The following is a 21,294-nucleotide window of genomic DNA, read 5'->3' as shown; positions in this document are numbered from 1 at the left end:
TTTTCTCCCTCATGCCTAAGTGGCTCAAAATAAAAATATTTAAGGAAAAAGTGAATGTTATAACTCGGTTGCATTTTTCTAACCATGTGTTTTTCCTCAGTGGTACAATATACAGTGTAAACAATGAACAGCAATCCAAGTGGAAAAAAAAGTTCAGGTTATTTCTGGTCTTTTAATTGCTAAGTCCGACATACCAGTACGTTAGTCATTCCGTGTGTAAATATTGGCTTCAAAAGAGAAAGGCTATATTGCTTTCCTAAGAACATTCACTAAATGGAACGAAGCTTTAATTGATGAATAGGACACTTGTGTAATAGACATGCTCATGCACCTGGAGGTGTCGTCAGACATTTGGGAATAAATACCTAAGTAGCTGGAATGAAATGAAGATCATGAGTCACGGCTCAAAAGTAGTCTTTCATAGAATTTCATAGAAAATCAGAAAGTGTTTTTTTCCCTTAAAAACAGAACATTTGCAGAATGATGCAATGTTATTAGCAACTTCACTTGTATACTGCATTTAGGGAAAAAACATAACTCTTTTTGGGGTCACCAATAGACAGGTAACACAATTTAGATTATATCTGGTACCAGGAGAATTGGATAGAGATTATTAAACAAAAACATTGTGTGCCATTGTACTTCCACCTGGACCAGATTCTATTCTAGTGCTACTTTGTCCGTAGTTGAAGCTTTTCTTAATGTTGTACACATTATGTGCAGCACATTATCTTCCCTATAGGAAAACAGAGCTTCCAACCCACCAGCAATAGAACATGTGTTTTCAGTTTCTCTAGTTGTGGTGAAGTAGTAGGTAGTCAGTCACTTGGTGGTCATTAAAAGTACAAAACGTTCAACTTCACCCTCAGCCAAATCTCCTGACTACCATTTTTCAGTTATTTTAAGAAGGCAATCCAGTTTGATTATTCCCTCTCACCCAATCTTTTCATTCTGTATTCCTGCCCTAAAAATAAAGTGCTGGGGGTGGGGGGCAGTGTGATCCACTGGGCAGTTGCTCGTGAAAGGAATTAATGGCTGTACAATATGGCAAATGATCTTAGTTCCCTCCCACATACATCCCCACCCCAGTCCTCAACTTGCAAGGACAAAGGGTAAAAGATTTCAATTTACATAATCTCACAGATTAAAAGTGTTCAATAACGAATGTGTAAATTCTTGTCCTTGGAATGTCCTGTCACTATGTGGATGGTCCCTAAAAATGGATTCTGATCCAATTCTTTCCACATGAAGCCCATTTCAGAGCAATGTGGATTTTCCTTCAGTGAGGACTTCTCTTTTTTCTTCTTTCATGGACCTATGAGCCCAATGCAAGACAAAATAATAATTTCTGATTTAAAAAACTCATCTAAAAGGTGTCTATTAATTGGTCTAATTTAGTCACGGTTATGGCCTCCAGATTTATATAAGCAAGAATAAAGTCAGGATTGGGTGCAATTTAAAAATCCAAGTTTGGGTGTGTTATGATTATGTCAGTTTTAAAATACAGTATGTACCTGTTTTGTCACTCAATTAGTAAATAAAATGGGGAGTTACTCTACCAGTTAACATGCATTCAAGGTCCATTGGAACAACGGGTGCAGCTGAATAGTGTGCCTTCACCCAGAGAATGTGTGTGTTGGCCGATTACCACAATCTCCAGCGTGTGGTGCCATGTTTGTAAAATGGATCCTGGGGGGTGGGGGAAAAACAAACAGCTCTTCAACTCTTGAACAAGGAAGACATTGCAAATTCATTCATTAAAGCAGGGAATTTCATTGCAGCACATTTGTTTTAAAACACTAAAGGAGACATTTCTAAAAGTACTGCCATTGTTTAAATATGAATAGGCAATCACAAGTTGTCACAAATAATTTTTCTAAGACACTGCCACTGATAATTACTTTGTCCCTTAATCTGAGAACTGGGAGAGAGGACAGGGTGCCTGGTTTCCAAGAAAGGGAACCGTTACTTAGTCAGAAGGCAACAAAGCAACAACGAATTCCTGGCTACAGAGGAGAGACAGGCAGCAGGCTGACTAGAGAGAACGAGGCAGCCTGGGGAGACCGCCTGTCCTTTAGTCCTTTGACCCCCATTCCCCCATGTCTTGAACAAAGGGCTTTCTTAACATCAGGCTACAAAACAAGAGGGAGACTCTTGTAGTAATGACGGTACAGGTTCTGAAATTTTGCCCCCTTTTCAGTTAATAGCACCTAAGCATTATAGCAAAAGGATCATATCTGTTTCTTTAGAAAGATTTAAAATATTGTTCACAAAAAGGGAAGATATGTTATGGTAAGTCATTATGGACTTTCTTAGTTATAAATATTCCTCCTTCCAGCTCAAAAAGCCCCCTTCTTTCCTCACATAATTCCTTACGGTTTCATAAGATGTCCTGAAAATGTACAATATAGTGAAATGTTTATATATATTAAAAAATAAGACACTCGAACTGCTTATTTTATTTGAGTGAGAATAATCTTTTGTCTTTGAAACAGTATTAGAAGGCAAGGACAGAATAGAGATAGACTATCTCTTATTTACTACTTAGATAATACTAAATCCATTTAATAAGAAAGTATATCCTTTAGGCAAATGATGGATTCACTGTCCTAATAAACTTCTTCTCAATAAAACATAAAGAATATGAAGCATTTACCTGACTTATGGGAAGCCATGGCTCAGACACCAAGTTCAGGAGCAGCACCTATACCAGTCCTCCCTGGCCCCCAGCTGATAAGGCTGTGGCTCATTTGTGAACATACATTTAAGGGGAAGCAGCTAACACAAAAATAACCGAGAGCAGATGGCCCACCCCTCCCAAGAGATCACAACCTTAATCCCACTAGAAAATTCTTAACCATTTTAGGTGATCCAAGGGAGAAGAATAGGACCCAGTAAAAATACCAAACACTACATATAAATACCTGTGGGGCTACTCAGCATCCAAATTAGCTCCAGAGCTAGAGAGGCCACATAGAAAGTCATCCCCTGCACCGGAATAAAATTTGGACTCAGCTCTGGCATAGCTTAACGCTGAGCCACCCTTGTTAACCCACTTCATGTGCCTGAAGAGCTTGCATTTGGCCCTATGAAGGGTCGTTTTGGTGCTGTTAATGACAAAAGGAACTATAAGAGGTAGATTTATGTTACCAGTATAATTAAAAGAAATTACACACGATGAATATAGAGATCAAGGGTATGATCTATGTCCTCCTTGGTAGGTACCTGACTAGCAGAATTACTAAAAAGAACAATTCTAGCCACATATCTCCATGGTGTCAGACAGCACAGGGGAGGACAGACTTACACACCAATGCCTGTTATGTACAAGGCAGAGACTCTGTCCCACAAACAAAATCTCTTGCTTTTCACTGTAGGGACAATAGAAGCAAAAATATGGATGGAAACGAAGACAGCAACCTATCATGCTGTAACACCTGAGCAGGCCGACTGATGGCTGGAGGCTGGTCATCAGGAAGAATCTCTAGGAAAAGCCATGGTCCTCAGGATACCCTGTAATTCCCCCCTGACCCCCTGCCCTGTTCTTTCTCTGGCCTCATCCCTACCCGCTGTGCTCTCGCTCCCTGCAACTCCAGTCTCATTGCCTCCAAGCTGTCCCCTGCACCCTCCAGACTGGACCCACCTCAGGGTCCCAACACTGACTCCATCAGCACCAAGCCTCTCACAGTTGCTCCTCTATTTCCTCAAGGCTTTACTCCAAGTAACCTTTTCAGTGACTTGACCCCCCCCCATTTAAAATTGCAACGATGCTCCCTGACCTTGAGTTTCCTATCCCCTCCCCCAATTTGTTCCCCACAGTAATTATTGGTTGAAAAAATGAATTCAACGCAAAAAGTGTTAATCAAGCCTCATATAAAACCAAAATATAATCCTACCCAGAACCTTAAACATGGTTTTGGCCACTGAAGTTCAAGGAACTCAGCTGACCTTCACTCTGCAACAGGCCTTGGCTTAGTACCTTACAGACACTGTCTCATCTAATGCACGTTGTTTATTTTGACCCTCTTCATCTATCTCCCCGACTAGGGTCACACCTGGGAATACACTTTACTTCTTTTCCTATCCCCAGCATATAGCAAGGAAGCAACACATGCTTCGTGGACAAATGAATGAATTTCACAATTCTTACGCTCTTCAAATATTTAGTGAAAAGTTCATCTAAAAGACAGCTGAAATTATCAGTAACTCCTAGTTATCTGGAAAATGGCAAAAGCGAGGATATGCTAAAGGCAAATTGTATGATAATCCTAAAAAAAAAAGCCTGGAAAAGAAAGGAAGTGATGGTGCTCTCTCCACAACTCTCTAGCCTCTTCCTTATCTGGCCTGATTACATTATGGCAGAGAGCTTGGCCCATCTGAACAATACCACACCCCTAAAATAAACCTCAACTTTTTACTCCGAGAAAATGCTCTATTTTATTAGATGATTAACCTTTATAACCCCCAAATTTCAGGTTTCAGTGAGGTGTATTTTTAGATAGAGCCAAGATATTTGTATGCCCCTCCTTGTAGTGCTGTGAACAATAAACGTAAGAGTGCCAACAGTTTTCTCTTAAGTGGATTCTAGTTTCAAGCCGTGCATTAGGACGTGTATTCTTTTAGCAAGTCTGGTGGTTCCACTAGGCATCTGATCATTTTGAAAAGCAACAACAGAATACGGACAGAGTGACAGCTTTATGAAGCGAGCAAATAAACATAAATCTATTTTGCCCCCAAACACAAGAAAACACAGAAATAAGAGCATTACTTGATGGCCATTAATTAATTAGTCAACTACCACAAATTCAGTGTGAGCTGGGAGCTTGGCCCTATAACAACAGCACTTATTGCATCTACAATTTACTTCACCCAGGTTAACTGTGCCTTCCTAAATACTTGATGAAGCGTGACCACTGCCTGCTCTTAGGTTTGTTCCCACGCCCATGTCCTCAAATAACAAAACCACAACTTTCAGAAACCAAAACACAAAAGGCCCTTTGTGAGGTGAAACACAATTTCTCAGTAAGAATAGCTGGTGATTTTGCCCTGTCTTGGATTAGTGGTTCAGAAACCTTGACAGTTACTTAGCACACACCCGAACAATTACTGGTTTCATTAGTGTCAGAGCCAACTCCATTACACATTAACAGTATGATGTTAATAATATCTTTAATAATCACTGTTCTGTTTACAAAGCATCTTTATATACTATTGGTGGAGCTGGCTGGTGTTTGATTAACAAATCTCATCAGTGTTTGAAGGCCGTATTTCAGACCTTTTAGTGTTTCACAGTCCAGTGTACATCAGGAAGACTTTTCAGTGGGTGTTAGGCATCGAAAGTCCTAAGTTCCCTCTTGCATGTGATCCCTTTACTTCAGAGGTTATGTACACATTTTTGTCTTCCGACAACTTAGTAGTTACATTTTAACCTACCCTTGGGCTCCACCTACAGATAATACCACCGCACCCATTTATGTATTTTATAAGGTGAATACTTTTGGAACAGATGTCTTACTATGTGGTGCAGGGTATTTTGCTGCTCACAGAGATTAAGATTAATTTTTCTTCCCAAGTGTACCAAGATCAATACACAAATGACTGCCAGGAAAGGCAGAGCATAGGGAGTATTACAAGAAATATAAAATGGTATCAAGATTTATCACAGGCAACGATCGTATCAGGTTTGAGGGGGATCAGGGAAGACTTGATGAATGTGATAATATTTGACCTGGTCCCTGAAAAATGGGTAAGACTTTAGAGCAAGTCGAAGAGGAGAGGGAATTCCAAGAAAAAGGTACAGTGTGAACAAAGGTATGAGAAGATCACAGGACCTGCTCCAGAAACCGGATGCAGCCCAGTGAGGATAGGAGCACAGGATGTGGAAGTGGTGGCATGCCCAGCTACAAAGGAAGGCAAAGCCAGAGCACGAGGGTGTTTTTGCAATCGGTGCAAGGGAAGGGTGAGATCAGGGTGATTAAGAGGTGATAAGAAAGGTGGATCCTGGGGGAAAAAAGTTGCAAGTGAGGAGAATGTGGAATGGTATCACGGTTGTCTGGATGAGACATAATGGAAGACTGACTGAATGAGAACAATGGCAATAGGTATGAAAAAGAAAGAAAGGATGTAAGGGCCACTGTGGGGCAGGACTGAAAGGACAGATTTGATATATCAGAGGGGAAGGAGCTCACAATCCCACTGTTGTGGTGATTCTGGGTGATCAGGGAAATAGTGGGAAATTGGGGAGGCAGCACTGATAGGGGGGAGAGTGGTACTTGAGGCTTTGTAATGCGTTTTTTCCCCTGAGGTGTGAATAACTAAACCCGTTTCATGGAATCCCAGTTGTCAACTCAAGAGAGAAACAGGGCTACTGGGGAGGTTATGGTGGAATCACGTTTGTGGGGATTCTCGCACTGCAATCTAATCCCCATCTCTCTACCTCAGAAACTCCACTGGGAGGATCAAACTTCCAGAGTTCAAAGCAGTGCAACCTAAGAGTCAAACACAGCAAATTCAGTGACCTAGTTGGCCCACAGCTCAAGAGTTCCTCGTTCACAGCTTGGCTTGTGGTCACCCTTCTCCCTTTACTATATTTTTCATTTACTGAAGAAATTTCCAAATGACTTAAAACTTATTCAGACAATTTCTGGCCGTCAGCCATGGCCAGAGGCTGATGACAATCTGGAATGGAGTCTTTGTGGGTTTATCAGTCATTTGATCTTCATTTTTTTTACATTATCCTTCTCCTCATGCCTACTATTAACAAGTTAATATGCTGCAAGTTTTTTTCTCAATATAACTTTGTCAGACTACTAGTCCCTTTGCCAACAATTTTACTGAGTGACTCCAACTACGAGATTAGGCATCTAGTCATGCACTATGATATGATGTGATTTGATGCTGCACTCTCCTAAGTATTTCTTGTTCTGTGCACTCTTGCCATCTCATGTTCCTGTCAATCTTTAGGGTGGGAAGAGTACTTTTGCTTACTGACAAGTCAAATTTTGCAAAGTCACTGCTTAAATGTCAATATTCAGGGCATACCCATCAACAAATAAAACACGGGAGCCCCACCAGAACCACCAGAGGGGAGAATTCATCATGCAAGATCCAAACGAAAGCAAAGCTGGAGTTCTTGCCCCTTAAAGGGTCCCTGAGTTTCACAGCAAAGAAAAGGGTGGCTATGAAAGGGGAAGACCTGCTACAAATGAGGTGAGATATGTGAAGCAGAGAACACTGCAAATTGTGAAGGACCTTGAAAATTTAGTCCAGTGAAGACCCGTTCATTTCACAAGTAACCAGGGCTTAGATGGTTTCCTTATAATATTCACACAGAGATTAAGAATTTCAACATGCACCATGGCCTTTGCCGCCTGGTTTTTGGAAACATTATCCCGTGATCTGTAACAGTTTCAAATGTCTCCTATCCTCAAAGTCAGCCCCTTCCTATACTGCTATGACACTTTCATCAAGATGTATGAACTATTCCAACCGCCTCCTACATATATGTTTATGGACCTCTAACCAGAAATTACCATCAGAACAACACTGAACAAATGGCTTTCATAGTAAGCCACTGTGGCGATTTCAGATAAAACAATATAGTTGCACTTTAAAAAGGAGATAAATAGAAAAATGATAGACTAAAAGAAACAGCACAACAAGTTTTAGGAGGAAATATATAACACACATACAGAATTTCAGACCAAGGGAAAACAAAGGTGCCACAAAACTGAGAAGCTGGTAGGGATAAATCTGTCATATTGTAGGTGTTAAAATTCTCTTCCAGTCTATTTTCTACCACCCACTTGTGATATATCGGTTTTATTTCCATGTTGCCATGTGCCATGACTCAAAACACCCTTTCAGTCATGCTAACTCCTGGCATTCACCAAGCCCACCTGTTGTGGACATTAAAAGCCTCTGATAGATACTTGAGGGCTAAACATGCATGACAGTAGTCTATGATTTATCCCATTCATTAATATCCATTAACAGGGAAAAACAGCAAATCAAATAAGCTCCACTTTTTTTTTATTTTTAAAGCTTCTAACAGAGATTGAGTGCTCTAAGCAGAGATGTTATCACAATACCTCATGAGCCCTGCCTATACTTCCTGGTATGAGATCTCCACTAGTAACATAAAATCTGTCTTCAATTACCAGAGGACTATAATTAATGCTACCTAATTATGCATTGGTATTTTCAATTCCCAAACAGGGGGCAGACCTGAAATTCTGAGTAAAGGTTGGTAAAAGCTGAAAGAAACAGGAGTGGGGGCACAGGAAAAGAAAGAGATCAAGCAACAACCTGGGTGTCACTCAGAAGTCTAGATTTGGTTAGTCAATCTGGTTGACTAATAGCAGGGTCAATCAGACCTCTGGAGGTCTGAAACCACCCAAGGTGAAAGCCTCACTTGGTCTCCATATATGCCAACTTTTTCCAGAGGGCCATTAATTGTGTGTCTGAGCAGTGTCTCAATCTGGCTTCAAAGCAGATACTCAAAGGAGGATCCAGGAGGGTTTTGGTCCACAGCGATTCATGGCTAAGAGAGCAAACACAAGTAACTTTCTGTGGAAACAGATATTCTGTTTACGGGGACAGGCACTATTACATGAGAAGTAAGTAGTAGACCACAGTAAAGGCCAGTGTGATCTTGTGTGTGGCCTGCTGTGAGCTCACTGCCCAGAAAGTTGCACTCTGTCAGTCTGTACATAGTCAGGACAGGGTATAATGGGTAGTGTCTGTGGGTGCTTCCATCTTCATAATGATTACATAATGACAGAGTAGGAAATGATCGTAGATGCCATCTAGTCCAACCACCTCATTTTACAGATGGGAAAACTAAGACCCAGATATGAGAGACAACTTGCTTCACTGTGTTAACAGCAGCTCCTGGTCTAAAACCCGAGAGTCCGCACTACCAAGGCACTATTCCTTGCACCGTATCAAAGCTGCTTCCAGCAAAATCTGTCTACTGCTGACAGTGCAAAATCTAGGAATGTACTTTATAGTCAATAGGGTTAATGCCCCTTGATTTTTGATAATCATTAGCAGAGGCTAGCTGTCACCCACCTTAAGACTAAGGGATAGCCATACAATTTGTAGATGAACACTTTGCACATTTTCTCATGCTACAGCAAAAGTCGAGTCAGAGACCATAAACTTCAGCCGTGGTAACTTGGAAGTGGCCATTGAAAGAGACCCAAGAGAGAGAAGGACCAGGTTGATGGAGGAGCAGAGATTTTGCCTAAACCAGCTGACACTCAAACAGCATGACTGACTGTTTTCAAAGTTCTTAAAGTCAAGCAATATATTTGCCATGCCAGGCCACAAGTACACGAACAGAATGACAGGAACACAAAGTCCAGCAAGTAGAACACAACAAGGGGTCTGCAGCGAGAGAGGCAGAAGCTACCAAAGATCACACTTTGAAAAGAGTACATCATATTTACCTCAAATTCCAACTCTTCTTCATTTCCAAGCAGTATGATACTCAAAAACAATAAATATGTGAATATGTACCTAGTGTAAATAAGACCAGATTGTCTAAACTACTGAAAACTAAACAAAGAGTGAGGGTGATTATTGTACCCAATGGAATTCAGATAAAATCATTTAGACTAGGTCAAAGCTATTTTTGAAGATTTCCATGAAATAAATTAAAGTCTTAATTTTATGTAAGATTATCTGAACAGCTAACATTATCCAAAGACAAATAATATGAAATTTGCCCTGCGTTTAATATGGTTATATCTATTTTTTAAATAAAGTTCCAAGGGGATACCGTGTAGTGGCTAGTGGCTAAAGTCAAGGAATCTGGAGCCAGAATGTCTAAAATCAAATCCTACCTCCAACCACTTACTGGTTATGTGCAAGCAAGTTTTCTTAACTTCCTTGTGATTCAGTTTGATCACCAGTAGAATGGAGATAACAATAATACCATATTATTTGGGTTGCTGGGAGAAATAAGGTAATAAATATCTGCAACACTTAGGACAGGGGCTGGCACACAGTAAGCACAAGGGTTATGTGGAGAAGAGATAAGAGCTCAGGATCTTGGCCAGGAGTCCAGCTGTATGTAAGGCTTATGGGCCTTAGAGTGCTTAGGGCACCAGACAGCAATTCTAAAGGTCCCAGTAACTCAGAGGAATCAGCCTCTGGCAGTAGGACAGCCCAGAAGAGACACTATGTATCCCACACAGATAAAGAGGTTTTATGGACAGATGATGAAAACCTAGGGAGAACAAAACTCTGCTCTCTCCATCCTCTAGTGCAAATAAATGACCTGCTAGATCTGGGTCACCTACTCAGCTTTGGGGTGAGGAAGGCTCTTCCCTAGATCCCTCCTACCAAGTAAGACCCAATGAGTCCAATGGATGATTAGACTTTCCAACACAATGAACAAGAGCTTGCTGTGATGTGACTAATTAATGAGGCAGGCCACCCGTGGTTTACATGTCTGATCACAAGTTGGCCTGTGAGGATGAACAACAAAAAGAGCCTATGTATAGCACTAGAATAGTAAGTAGCTCCAGCTACAACATAGCTTAGTTTTACATTATGTGAGTTAATTCTGAATGAATGCCAAGGATGTGGATCTGAAAGACCTTGTCTCATTAGTCCACTTACAGAGAGGACTCAGCAGCCCAGGTGAAGTTAAGGTTGCTTTGTGAGGAGACTTAGCTTCAGTGGGCAGAGTAATGACTAAGGTCTCAGGGGTAGCAAACGAAAATATGCACCGTGTACCACACTCCTGACCAAAGATACATTGTGGTCATGCCCACCCCAAGATAAATTGACGTTAAATCACCTGGAGTTGCAAAGACTGACAGAAGACTGGTATCTGACCAAGCTGGAGACAGGCCATACGCTATAATGGCAATTGTCCTGCTGGACAATAATCCACAATGACCCAGAATCTAGGAACAGTTAGTGACTAGGGGAGGAGAAGCTGTATTGTCACGTCCACTGATCTCACTCAGGAGCTCCAGCCTAATACCCTATAAGGAAGGACTCTTTAAATTCTGTCACTCAGCTCAACACAGGAAGACACACAGAAGGGAACAGGGGCAGTTCACTAGCCTGGAGAGGCAGGGTAGGGGCATGGGGCGGCTCTGGGATCAGTTGTGGGGAGAGGAAGAACAGACTGGCCCAAAAGTTTCTCTGAGGTTCGTTTGAAATTCCCAGAGCCTTCTCTCCTAGTGGCAGGGTTTGGGGAAGGCCTGCAGCCACATCTCAATCTATATAATTCAAACTCCTTTATTTGGTTGTTTTGCCTACAATTCTCTCCATTACGGTTAACAATAAAATGAAAAGATCACTTGTGAGAGTTAGTGAAAGGAGTTAAATGATATGAAGTCCTCTGGAGTTACCAGGGATACTATGTAAAATATTTTACAATGGAAATATTTCTTAGGTAGAAATGTTAAAAAGCTGTTTATCATTTTATATGTTCATGGTGATTCTTAAAGTTTCCATGTTCATAAATTCACTGAGTTGTCTTAATTTTATTTGAAATATAAGTTGCACAACATAAAATTCACCCTTTAAAGTGTACATGTTAGTAGTTTTTAGTATACTCATAAAGTTATGCAACTATCACCCCTGTCTTAGTCCAGAACATTTTCACTATCGAAAAAGAAGCCTTGGACCTCTCAGTAATCAGCCCCTAACCCCCTCCCCCCAGCCTCTGGCAATCACTAATCTATTTTCCATGTCAATGGATTTGCTTATTCTGGACATTTCATATAAATGGGATCATACAAGCTGTGACCTTTTGCGGCTGGTTTCTTTAACTTAGCAAAATGCTTTCAAGGCCTGTGCATGTCGTAGCTGTGTCAACACTTCATTTCTTTTTATAGCAAATAATATTCCATTGTACAGATACACCACATTCTACGTATTCATTCATCAGTTAACGGACATGGGTTGTTTCAACTGTTTAGCCATTATGAATAATGCTGCTGCGAACATTCTTTTGTGTGTATGGATTGACTTCTTAAACACGTTTGTTTTGAAAAGGTACAAAAGGGCATATACTGCAAAGTTTCCGCCCCCTGCCTGTGCCCAGACACCTATCCCACCCCCTCCATCCGTAACCAATGACACCAGTGTCATATGTTTTCAGATACTGGGCATATGAGGAATAGATAGCTATAAACATTTTTCCATTTCAAAAACATAATGGTGATATACTTTACATACTCTTACACCCTGCCTTTTCTCTTTAACATATTTTAGAGAACTTTCCATGTTAATCCATACAGACTTTCTACTTTGTAACATGTACACAGCATTCAACTGCATAGATACACCACAATTTACTTAACGAGTCCCTTACTTGCAGACATTTAAAAGTTGCTTACAGTCTGTTATCACAAACAATGCTGTACGACATATGTGATATTCAAAACGATGGAATGGACCGAGTACAAAAAGTACTTAGTTTAATCAGACTGCCTTCCTGTCCCACCCAATAGGGATCAGCTGTGCTAAAAGAACAACGTTGTGAAATTTACAAGGGAAGGGAGTGAGAAAAGGGAAAAGGATGGAAGGTTCTTGGACTGGATCAGGTAGCACCCATCAAAGCTTACAGAAATGGCAGATTATTTTTGTTCATGCAGAGAAGATGCCTGCCATCTGGAAATCCTATGCCAACTATGCTAAGGTTACCCTCACTTAATAAGCCACCCAGACAGGAAGTGGCTTTTGATTCCAAGTCTAGTTCTCTTTGCACCAAACCACAATGCCTTGCCAATGAATTACAAAACAATAAACGCAGTAAAACATCCTGATGAAGTGCACACATGCTCATACAGTGTGGGACCATGACAAGATAGTGACAGGGAAGGACTTGCCTCTCAAACTTAGTGTTCATCAAATCTTTAGGCTGAAAAGCTACAAAACACCTATAGTATTTGACTTTCAAATGTTTGTGTTATCTTTTTTATCTATTTAAAAAAATAAGAGGTGTCTTCTCAGGGGTGGATTATAAAGGAGCAACCTGAGCTGGACACAAGTCCTTTTGGACTGTTACACTGGCAACATGTCAATGATGTGTATCACCAAGCAAGTGCACAGCTCTGACTCACTGCCCTGACCTTAACTGCCTGCTGGGAGCACAAAACACCATACTTGTTTAGTATAGAAATGTGTCAGGGAGTTTCAGCTCTCTCACTACCAGAGTTTTTTAATTAACCCTGTAAGTGTTCCTTCTTTACAGCGGAAGGGTAGCTTGATGTCAGTAGTCTCAAAATCATTCTTTTCTGAATAAATGGGCATTTGCTTTCTAAAGGTCACATAACTAACTGAAGCCAGCTGACTCGTGTTCTATTTGCCACTGATGTACCAACTGAGATTGTGCCTGTTTCTCTGAACAAACAAGAAAAAGAAATGTCACTAGCACCTCTACTCCAGTCTCACAGCTAACATGTAAAAATTGAACTCTTTGGGTTTCAGGAAAAGGAGTTGATGTTTGTAAATTAGTTTAGTATATGCAAATCATTTGAAAAGTACGTCTACCAGTTATTTTTGTTAGATCTTAAAACTGGGATCCTCAACACCATGGAATATTACAAAACTCACAAAACTGATTTAATTTTCATTCAATTCAAATGGTCTACTCATTTAATGTCACAAATCTCTGCTAAAACCAAATGAATGTACTAGACAAGGAAGTATACAGGCAAGAGACCAATTCAGGAGCTCTGAAACAGGACATTTAATTTTAAAACACTTTTAGCAAGAATAAAACCAATTATAAGTTAACTTTGAAAAATAAATTCAGACAACAGTATAAAAGTTAAATAAATTTTAAGCTTGCATTTAATGGAAAAAACAGTGAATGTCTCATTGACTTTACTCTTTTGTAACTCAAGAAATGAACAATAGACATAGAATCAAAAATCCCAGATGCAGTCCCTCACTCTGGTGAGCTGCTCACTAGCCAAGTTCTTTTCTTCCTTGCTGATAAAATGGGGACATTAATACTGTCTTGCTTTTCCCATATAATTATTTTAGGAAGCAAATTAAATCATGTGTCCAAGTACTGTATGGACTGAAAAGTAATATCAAGTTAGTATGTTTGCAAAAGAATATATATATACATACACATATATACACATATAGTTGTCCCTTGAACAACATGAGAGTTAGAGGCACTGACCCCTACACACAGTGGACAATCTATGTATGACTTTTGATTCCCCCAATAAATCACGACTAATAACTATTCTTGATTGGAAGCCTTACTGATAACAAAACCATCAACACATTTTGTATGTGTTATATAGTATATACTTACAATAAAGTCAGCCAAAAAAAGAAAATGTTATTTAAATCATAAGGTGAGGGGATTAAGAAGTACAAATAGGCAGTTACGGAACAGCCACGGGATGTAAAGTACAGTGTAGGAAGTGGAGAAGGCAAAGCCCTTATCCGCATGACTGGTGAGCATGAACAACAGTGGGGGGATTCCCTGAGGGAGGGGTGGGTGCTGGGTGGAGGGGGGCAAAGGCAGAAAACTCAGGACAACTATAATAGCATAATCAAGGAAATATAATTTTTAAAAAACCATAAGGAAAATACATTTACAGTTATTTATTGGGAAAAAATCTGCCCATTAATGAACCTGTGCAGTACAAACCCATGTTGCTTGAGGGTCAACTGTATATGAATCAGGCTTTGTATCTAAGTAGGTGAGTGTCTTCTGATTTTACAAGTGGATTTAATTTGACATGACTCATACAATTTTAACAATAAACACACACATTTATCATGCACCATAAAAATGTGTAGCAGATCCATGTGAAAATAATTATAATCTCCACCATAGGGAGTTTCTCTCTCTCTCTCTCTCTGTTTAGCCCCAACTTTGAAGACTATGGAATTGAGAAAATAGCCATATGGGTATTTTAGTTTTCCTTAGGGTATAGCTATTTAATCCTCTTGATATTTACTTAATATTAAATTCTTTGCAAAGGCACAAGTAAGTAGCTGGGAACAAATGTACAATAAGTAATCTCCACATAATCTTAGTTCTTTGCTTTGATCTAAAAATCAAAAGCATACTCCTCTACATGTTTGTAGTTGGTAATTTTAGTTGCTTTAAGTAACTGACATGGTTCTTTACAAAGAGAATAACTTGGAAAGCTTTCAACAAAAGAAAATATTAAACTAAGGATAGAAGACTTTTATTCCAGAAAAATTAAGTAATAAAACAAGGAGCACTTTTTTATTTCTGTTGTCAAAAGAGCTTGAGATTTAGTAACAACTTGAAGAAGTGAGTTAATCCCTTTGTAACACAGCCAAGACAGAGTTTATTTTCCTACTGTTATGATGGTAACTTAGAACACACAGGACAACAATATCGAATATCAATTCCCTCCAGAGTTGTAACTTTCTAAATGTAGTAATTACTAATTTGTCAAGATTATCATTCAATACACAAATAATTTCTACATAATAAATTGAACTTCCATGCCACTTTTTACAAGTCTTCAAATGCTATCAAATAAAAATCAGGTACTGTTTTCATTAAATAAGACTACAGGTGTTATAGGTGGATAAAGTGGGGCATTAAATTAAGATTAAGTGTCTTGCCTGAAGAGAAGGGGACAAGGTCAAGCTAAGAATAGAAGCTCAAGTGCTGTCACCTGTCCTAATCATAAATCTAGGACACTTTCCATGTTCCTGCTAGCTATAAGTACATAGTCTAATCAATTTCTATGTGTTTTAAACACATGCTGTAGTAAAATGAATTTTCCAAACTGATTTGTCAAGACATCTAACTTAGGATGGTCCTGTGTCTATGGACTATAGAATATACTCATGCACAAAACAACTTTTTTCAAATAATATTAAATCAGATGTTAATATATAAAAATTTATACAATAATTACAAAAACTTGAGGCATAACAACAACCATATATAGTCTTAAAGTCTCTATTATACTATATGCAATAAATCAGTTTCACTGTCAGTGCTTATGAAACCATCACAGAACAAGTCAGTCACTTTCTGAAGTCAAAGAGCAAGTCAGTGGTAAAGAAATCAAACCTTTACAACACAATAGTCTCTTCCAAGAACAAAATACATATTATAAAACAGTGCCAAGGAGTTTTTAATGGTTTTATTTTTCTCACATTTTTTATTGTCGTTCAAGTACAATTGTCTCCATTTCCCCACCACCACTGCCCCCACCCCAGCCATCCCCACTTCCCACACTTGATCCTACCCTCTTTGGTTTTGTCCATGTGTCTTTTATACAAGGGTTTTAAATGGTAGTGTGTTTGTCTAAAGGAGTCACAACTCTCTATACACATATTTTTTAAATTCATGATTTGACGCACTTAAAATATATCCAGTCAACAAGTCTCCCACCCGTATTCTGCACTTAACCCCTGCCCCCAAAGATTTTCTGTTCTAACTTTTTGTTGTTGTACATTAAATTTTCTTGGAAGACCCAGAGATTGGAACACAGCAGAGATTTGTTTCTACCCAAGCAACAGCAGCTGAAACTGAAGTGGAAATTACAGGATTAGCCCCTGTAAGGGAGTGGGAAAAACAGCTTGGAAATGCTGTTAAGAGATCTCCTGCCAGCTACCTCAAGAGTGCAAGTGAAGAGTTCCAGAAGGAAATATATCCAGCCAAACCCCGACTCCTGCCCAGGCCAAGGGAGAGTGTTTGGACATGACTCTGGGGATTCAGAATAAAGGGAACGTGGGGCAGCTTTGTAAGAACTTAGGGAGTCCTTGCTGCATAAATAGGGGCAAAAGCCATACACTAGTATCTTTCATCTCCATCCCGGTCTTACTGTTCCAATGGGAACAAGAGTGTTTTTGAATAATTTGCACTTAACACCTTGACACCAGGGTTTGGGATCAGATCCAGCAGAGACCAATTTAGTCCTCAGTTAACTTGTTCCTCTGCTTTCCAAATCCACTGCATTTTGCCACAGTGACCAACACTTGATGTTCAGAACATTTAAACTTGATCCTGTCTCTCTATAAGAACTGTAAGTTATTTGGCTCCTGTCTCAATGATGAAAATGTAATTTACAGGTATACCCCCTTTTTATTAGGAGCCAGCAATGTCTGCATCATGGTAAAGTTCAGGTTTCACTTTATTTTATTTTTTGCTAGTTTGCATTTATTATATTTATATAATACATGATTTTAAATTTATTTACAGTTACAATATAAAACGTATTAAACAAAGAACTATAAAATGATAAAGAATAAATTTTTTTCTTCCCTGGCTGGTGTGGCTCAGTGGATTGAGCACTGGCCTGAAAACCAGAGGGTTGCAGGTTCGATTTCCAGTCAGGACACATGCCTGGGTTGCAGGCCGGGTCCCCAGTAGGGGGCGTGCAAGAGGCAACCACATATTGATGTTTCTCTCCCTATCTTTCTCCCTCCCTTCCCCTTGCTCTAAAAACAAATAAAGCAAAATTTTTCTTTTCAAATAATGGAAACATGGATATTGCTAAAAATACAACCAAAATGTCTTTAACATTAATTAATCAGAATCTTCAATAGTTGGCTTTGCAAAACATTTGTAATAGTCATCACACAATATTGCTGTTCTCAAGGCATAAATACTTTTTACACTCACAAATAAATATATATATATATATATTTTTTTACTTGAAGAAGCATTGCTTTATTTTTTCACATTATTTTATTGTTGTTCAAGTAATAACAGTATTGTTCTCCAACTGCATGCCAGAATTCCAGAAAATCCGTTACTTTTAGAATAAAGCTCCTAAATTTTTCCCCAGTAAAATAGGCATTTGGTCACAGGACTCTAAGACAATTTATGCACATCTGTGTAACGTTTGAAATGCCAGACTCCAGGTGTATAAAATATATGAAGTTAACTAAAATCTACATTTACTTTGCAGTGCATCTGAAAATAATATAGATTTATGGATAGACAGATGGATGTGAGAAAAGAAGTGTCATACCGTGTTTTTAATGGTAAACTCTTAATGATAGGTATATATGTGTTCACTGCAATCCTTTGGATTTGAAAATCTTCACAATGAAGTGTTAGGGGGGAATTAAATATAGATAAGCAAATATTTTAAAAGCTGATTGCAGCTGCACACAAGCAGGTGCTGGCTCCCAAAATGGGAGACTACAGGCACAGAATGCGGTACAATCCGAGTGAAGGGACTGAAGGGAGTAGCACAGTCTCCAAGTTAGAGTGGTGATCTGCCAAAGCTCTTGTAAGCCTTTTCAGGCACAATCAAAGAAGCCATAAACATCTCATAATGAACTGCAATATTGTGCACATACATTTTCAGACTTACGTTGAGCAATTTGAGCTACAGGCCGAGAGAAAGACCTTTCCGAAGGTTCCCTAATCCATTCACACAGCCCAATCTGAGGGATGACAGAGGAGCCAGCCTCCAGCCTCTTAACCACCTTTCCCCTTTTATGGTCATTTCAAATTGAAAGCATATACTCATCTGTTTCCAAATTTCTAAAGGTACTAGAAAAAATCTAAATATAACAGATGGATAAGTGCTCATGGTAACTGGAAACCAAAATGTAACTTCAGCTTTCGCAGGCCAGTTCCTTAACACTGTGGGCTTTAGTGTAATGGTCTTGCTGAAGACCTTTTGTCTTTATTCCCATGACAGAAATATTACCCTGGCTTTGATGGATGACAGATAAGTGTTATTCAAAATTGAACTTTAAGTTGACATTCATAACCTTTACTTACTTCAAAGTCAATCAGAAAGCGTTCTCTAGTATGCTAACATTTACTACGAAACACTGCTGAAGTATATGTGTTTTTTATTAGTTCTTTAAAATGGTTCAACATCCTTTTAAAAACCCAATTCAAATGATGGTAAAACCTCTAAAACATTTCTATAATTTCCAGGGTTCCATGGACTATAATGTAAAAACCACTAAACTAGAAGAACTCTCTATTTGTACTGTTAGTGTTTACTAAATCTATGACCCATAGGTACGATAAACAGCCACTATAATCTCTCTATACTTATAAGAAAGTGGTGTCCTGAGGATAACTTCTGCATTCTGAATCTTTCCTCCTCCCTGATAGTAGCTAACTTTAATGTTCTGTCCCACGATCCTCAACTCCTTATCTCCATTTTTACACATATAAACAAGATCCTCTATGGCTTAGGCTGGCCTTTCAAGTTTCAACAATACAAAGAATGTGACCATGTAACGTGGGAGTAAAGAGGAAAGGGGCAGTATTATGCATGTGTTTGTATACCTGCTGGTAGTTAAAAACAAATAAAAACTCCCTGAGTCTGAAAACAGATTATTTCACATTAACTTACACCGTCTGTCCTTAGCTCCCACCAAAATCAATGTCAGAATCTCAGAAAAATCTCCGCATGTCAAAATTGAAACCATATAATCATATGCATGCTGAAATGTACAGATGCCTGCAGTTTACTTTGAAATGCATCAAAAAAAATTAAGATAGAACAAAGGATGGATGGATTTGTGATAAAGCAAATATTGTAAATGTTTAATTGTAGAATCTAGATGCTGGGAATGACTCTTCACTATATAACTTCAACTTTTCTGTCTATAAAATCTCAAAATACAATGTTGGGAAACATTATGCCATGTAGTAGGAGCCACCACTCCGTTCAAGAATACGCTCCAGCCCTGGCCGGCATAGCTCAGTGGACTGAGCGTGGGCTGTGAACCAAAGGGTCACCAGTTTGATTCCCAGTCAGGGCACATGCCTGGGTTGTGGGCCAGGTCCCCAGTGGGGGCCACATGAGAGGCAACCACACATTGATGTTTCTCTCCCTCTCTTTCTCCCTCCCTCCCTCCCCCTCTCTAAAAATAAATAAATAAAAATCTTTTAAAAAAGAATACGTTCCAGTAAAGTCAGGATACTGATATTAGAGGAACAGGGAGGCAAACAAAGATCTTGAGATTGTCCTGTGTAATACCACAGTAATGCTGTGGTGTGTAATTCATAAAACACCTTTCACTTAATTAATTGTATCTCTAGTAAATGCCTACTAAGCCTCTTGCATTAAATAATAAATGATAGGGAAGACACCAGAGAAAACATCAGTATTCTTGCTCCCAAGGAGCTTCCAGTATCCTGGAGAAAGCAAAGTACAATTTAGGATAGTAATCCCAACCAAATGCTGGCCCTCTCTTAGATTGCCTTAAATTGTCCCTGCAATAAAATGGAAAACACCCAGGAGTGGATGAAAGAGGTTTGGTCAACATCCTGTGTAAAATCTATGAGGACTGACAATACAGAGGACATAGCTAGAAACATAAAGGATGGGCTAAACCTAATGGAACAAAATGTATTGTGTTCAGGTTCAAACCCATCATGTGAGCCCAATGTCAAGGGTGGAGCGCATCCTCTCCAATTAGTCAGCACCTGGACCACTTTAGTGAGCAAAGGACATTATGGATTATGAATCCCGTAGCTCAGTATACTGACAACTACATATGCAGACTCTCATTAAAACACACAGAAAATGCTCCATTGGTTCTGGAAAAGAAACACTGGAAATATCTTAAGAAAATTATTAATTTATAACTCTGAAGAATGCATAAAAATGGTCATATCATGTGGTTTAAGAAATATCCACAAACTCGCAAAGACCACAAATTCTCACTAAACTGCCTAAAACCACTGCTTTTACTACTTAGGTGAAGAACTGTTAAACTAATTTCTATCCAAAAAATGAATATCCCTCATCAAGAGATGCTATACAAAGTGTGAAGCTTATCTGCCTGATAGGACAAGAGAGTGAGGGTACTAATCTAAATACATTCTTATTTATTTAATCCTTTTTTATGCAAACTGATTCGATCTTTAGAGCTGTTTGTACGAAATGAAAATATCAGCAATTAAAGAAATAATACAATAAATTACAACTAATATTAGCACAGTTCTACACACTGAGCTTTCAACACATAAGTTGATAAGAAAATAATGATGATGACAAGGATAATGAGAAAAGCACTCATTAGTGGCTTTATTTGCTCTTTCTCAAGCATTAATGGCTTCAGATCTTACCATTTTGACTCTGGAAAAGTTTTGACCTCAGCTATACTTATTGTACTGACCATCATAAAATTTTTATGACTTAGCTATGACCTTAACCTAGTACATTTTCTAAGTTCACAGTTACGAGACACATCAGTAAGGGTTTGAATCCTAGAACTTAATGAGTATCATACATTCATCTCACAAATATGGATCTCTTCTATAAGTGGTCATCTGTTATTGGCTTCTCACATCTTTGCCTTATTAACAGAAGAGTTGAC

At 39.0% G+C, this 21,294-nt stretch overlaps 1 protein-coding gene across 7 annotated transcripts in view; it reads right to left on the bottom strand.

Moving 5' to 3' along the window:
• The window catches only part of LOC118982069 (four and a half LIM domains protein 1), a 63,994-nt gene that overhangs the window by 8,584 nt on the left and 34,116 nt on the right, over positions 1 to 21,294 (bottom strand). For 3 of the 7 annotated variants that reach the window (XM_037038960.1, XM_037038965.1, XM_037038967.1), the window contains exon 1: positions 2,925 to 2,992. The exons of 1 other annotated variant lie outside the window; for it this stretch is intronic. In XM_037038960.1, the coding sequence (XP_036894855.1) occupies positions 2,925 to 2,985 (61 nt within the window). In that variant the 5' untranslated portion in view covers positions 2,986 to 2,992. Of the gene's footprint in view, positions 1 to 2,656; positions 2,760 to 2,924; positions 2,993 to 21,294 lie in introns of those variants that run through there. 3 more of the 7 variants (XM_037038962.1, XM_037038966.1, XM_037038968.1) reach the window with 1 other exon arrangement.

Source organism: Sturnira hondurensis, unplaced genomic scaffold (genome assembly GCF_014824575.4).
Source record: "Sturnira hondurensis isolate 20B ecotype Veracruz unplaced genomic scaffold, ASM1482457v3 Scaffold0024912, whole genome shotgun sequence".
Lineage (NCBI taxonomy): Eukaryota > Metazoa > Chordata > Mammalia > Chiroptera > Phyllostomidae > Sturnira > Sturnira hondurensis.
This window is presented reverse-complemented; position numbering and strand designations above follow the sequence as displayed.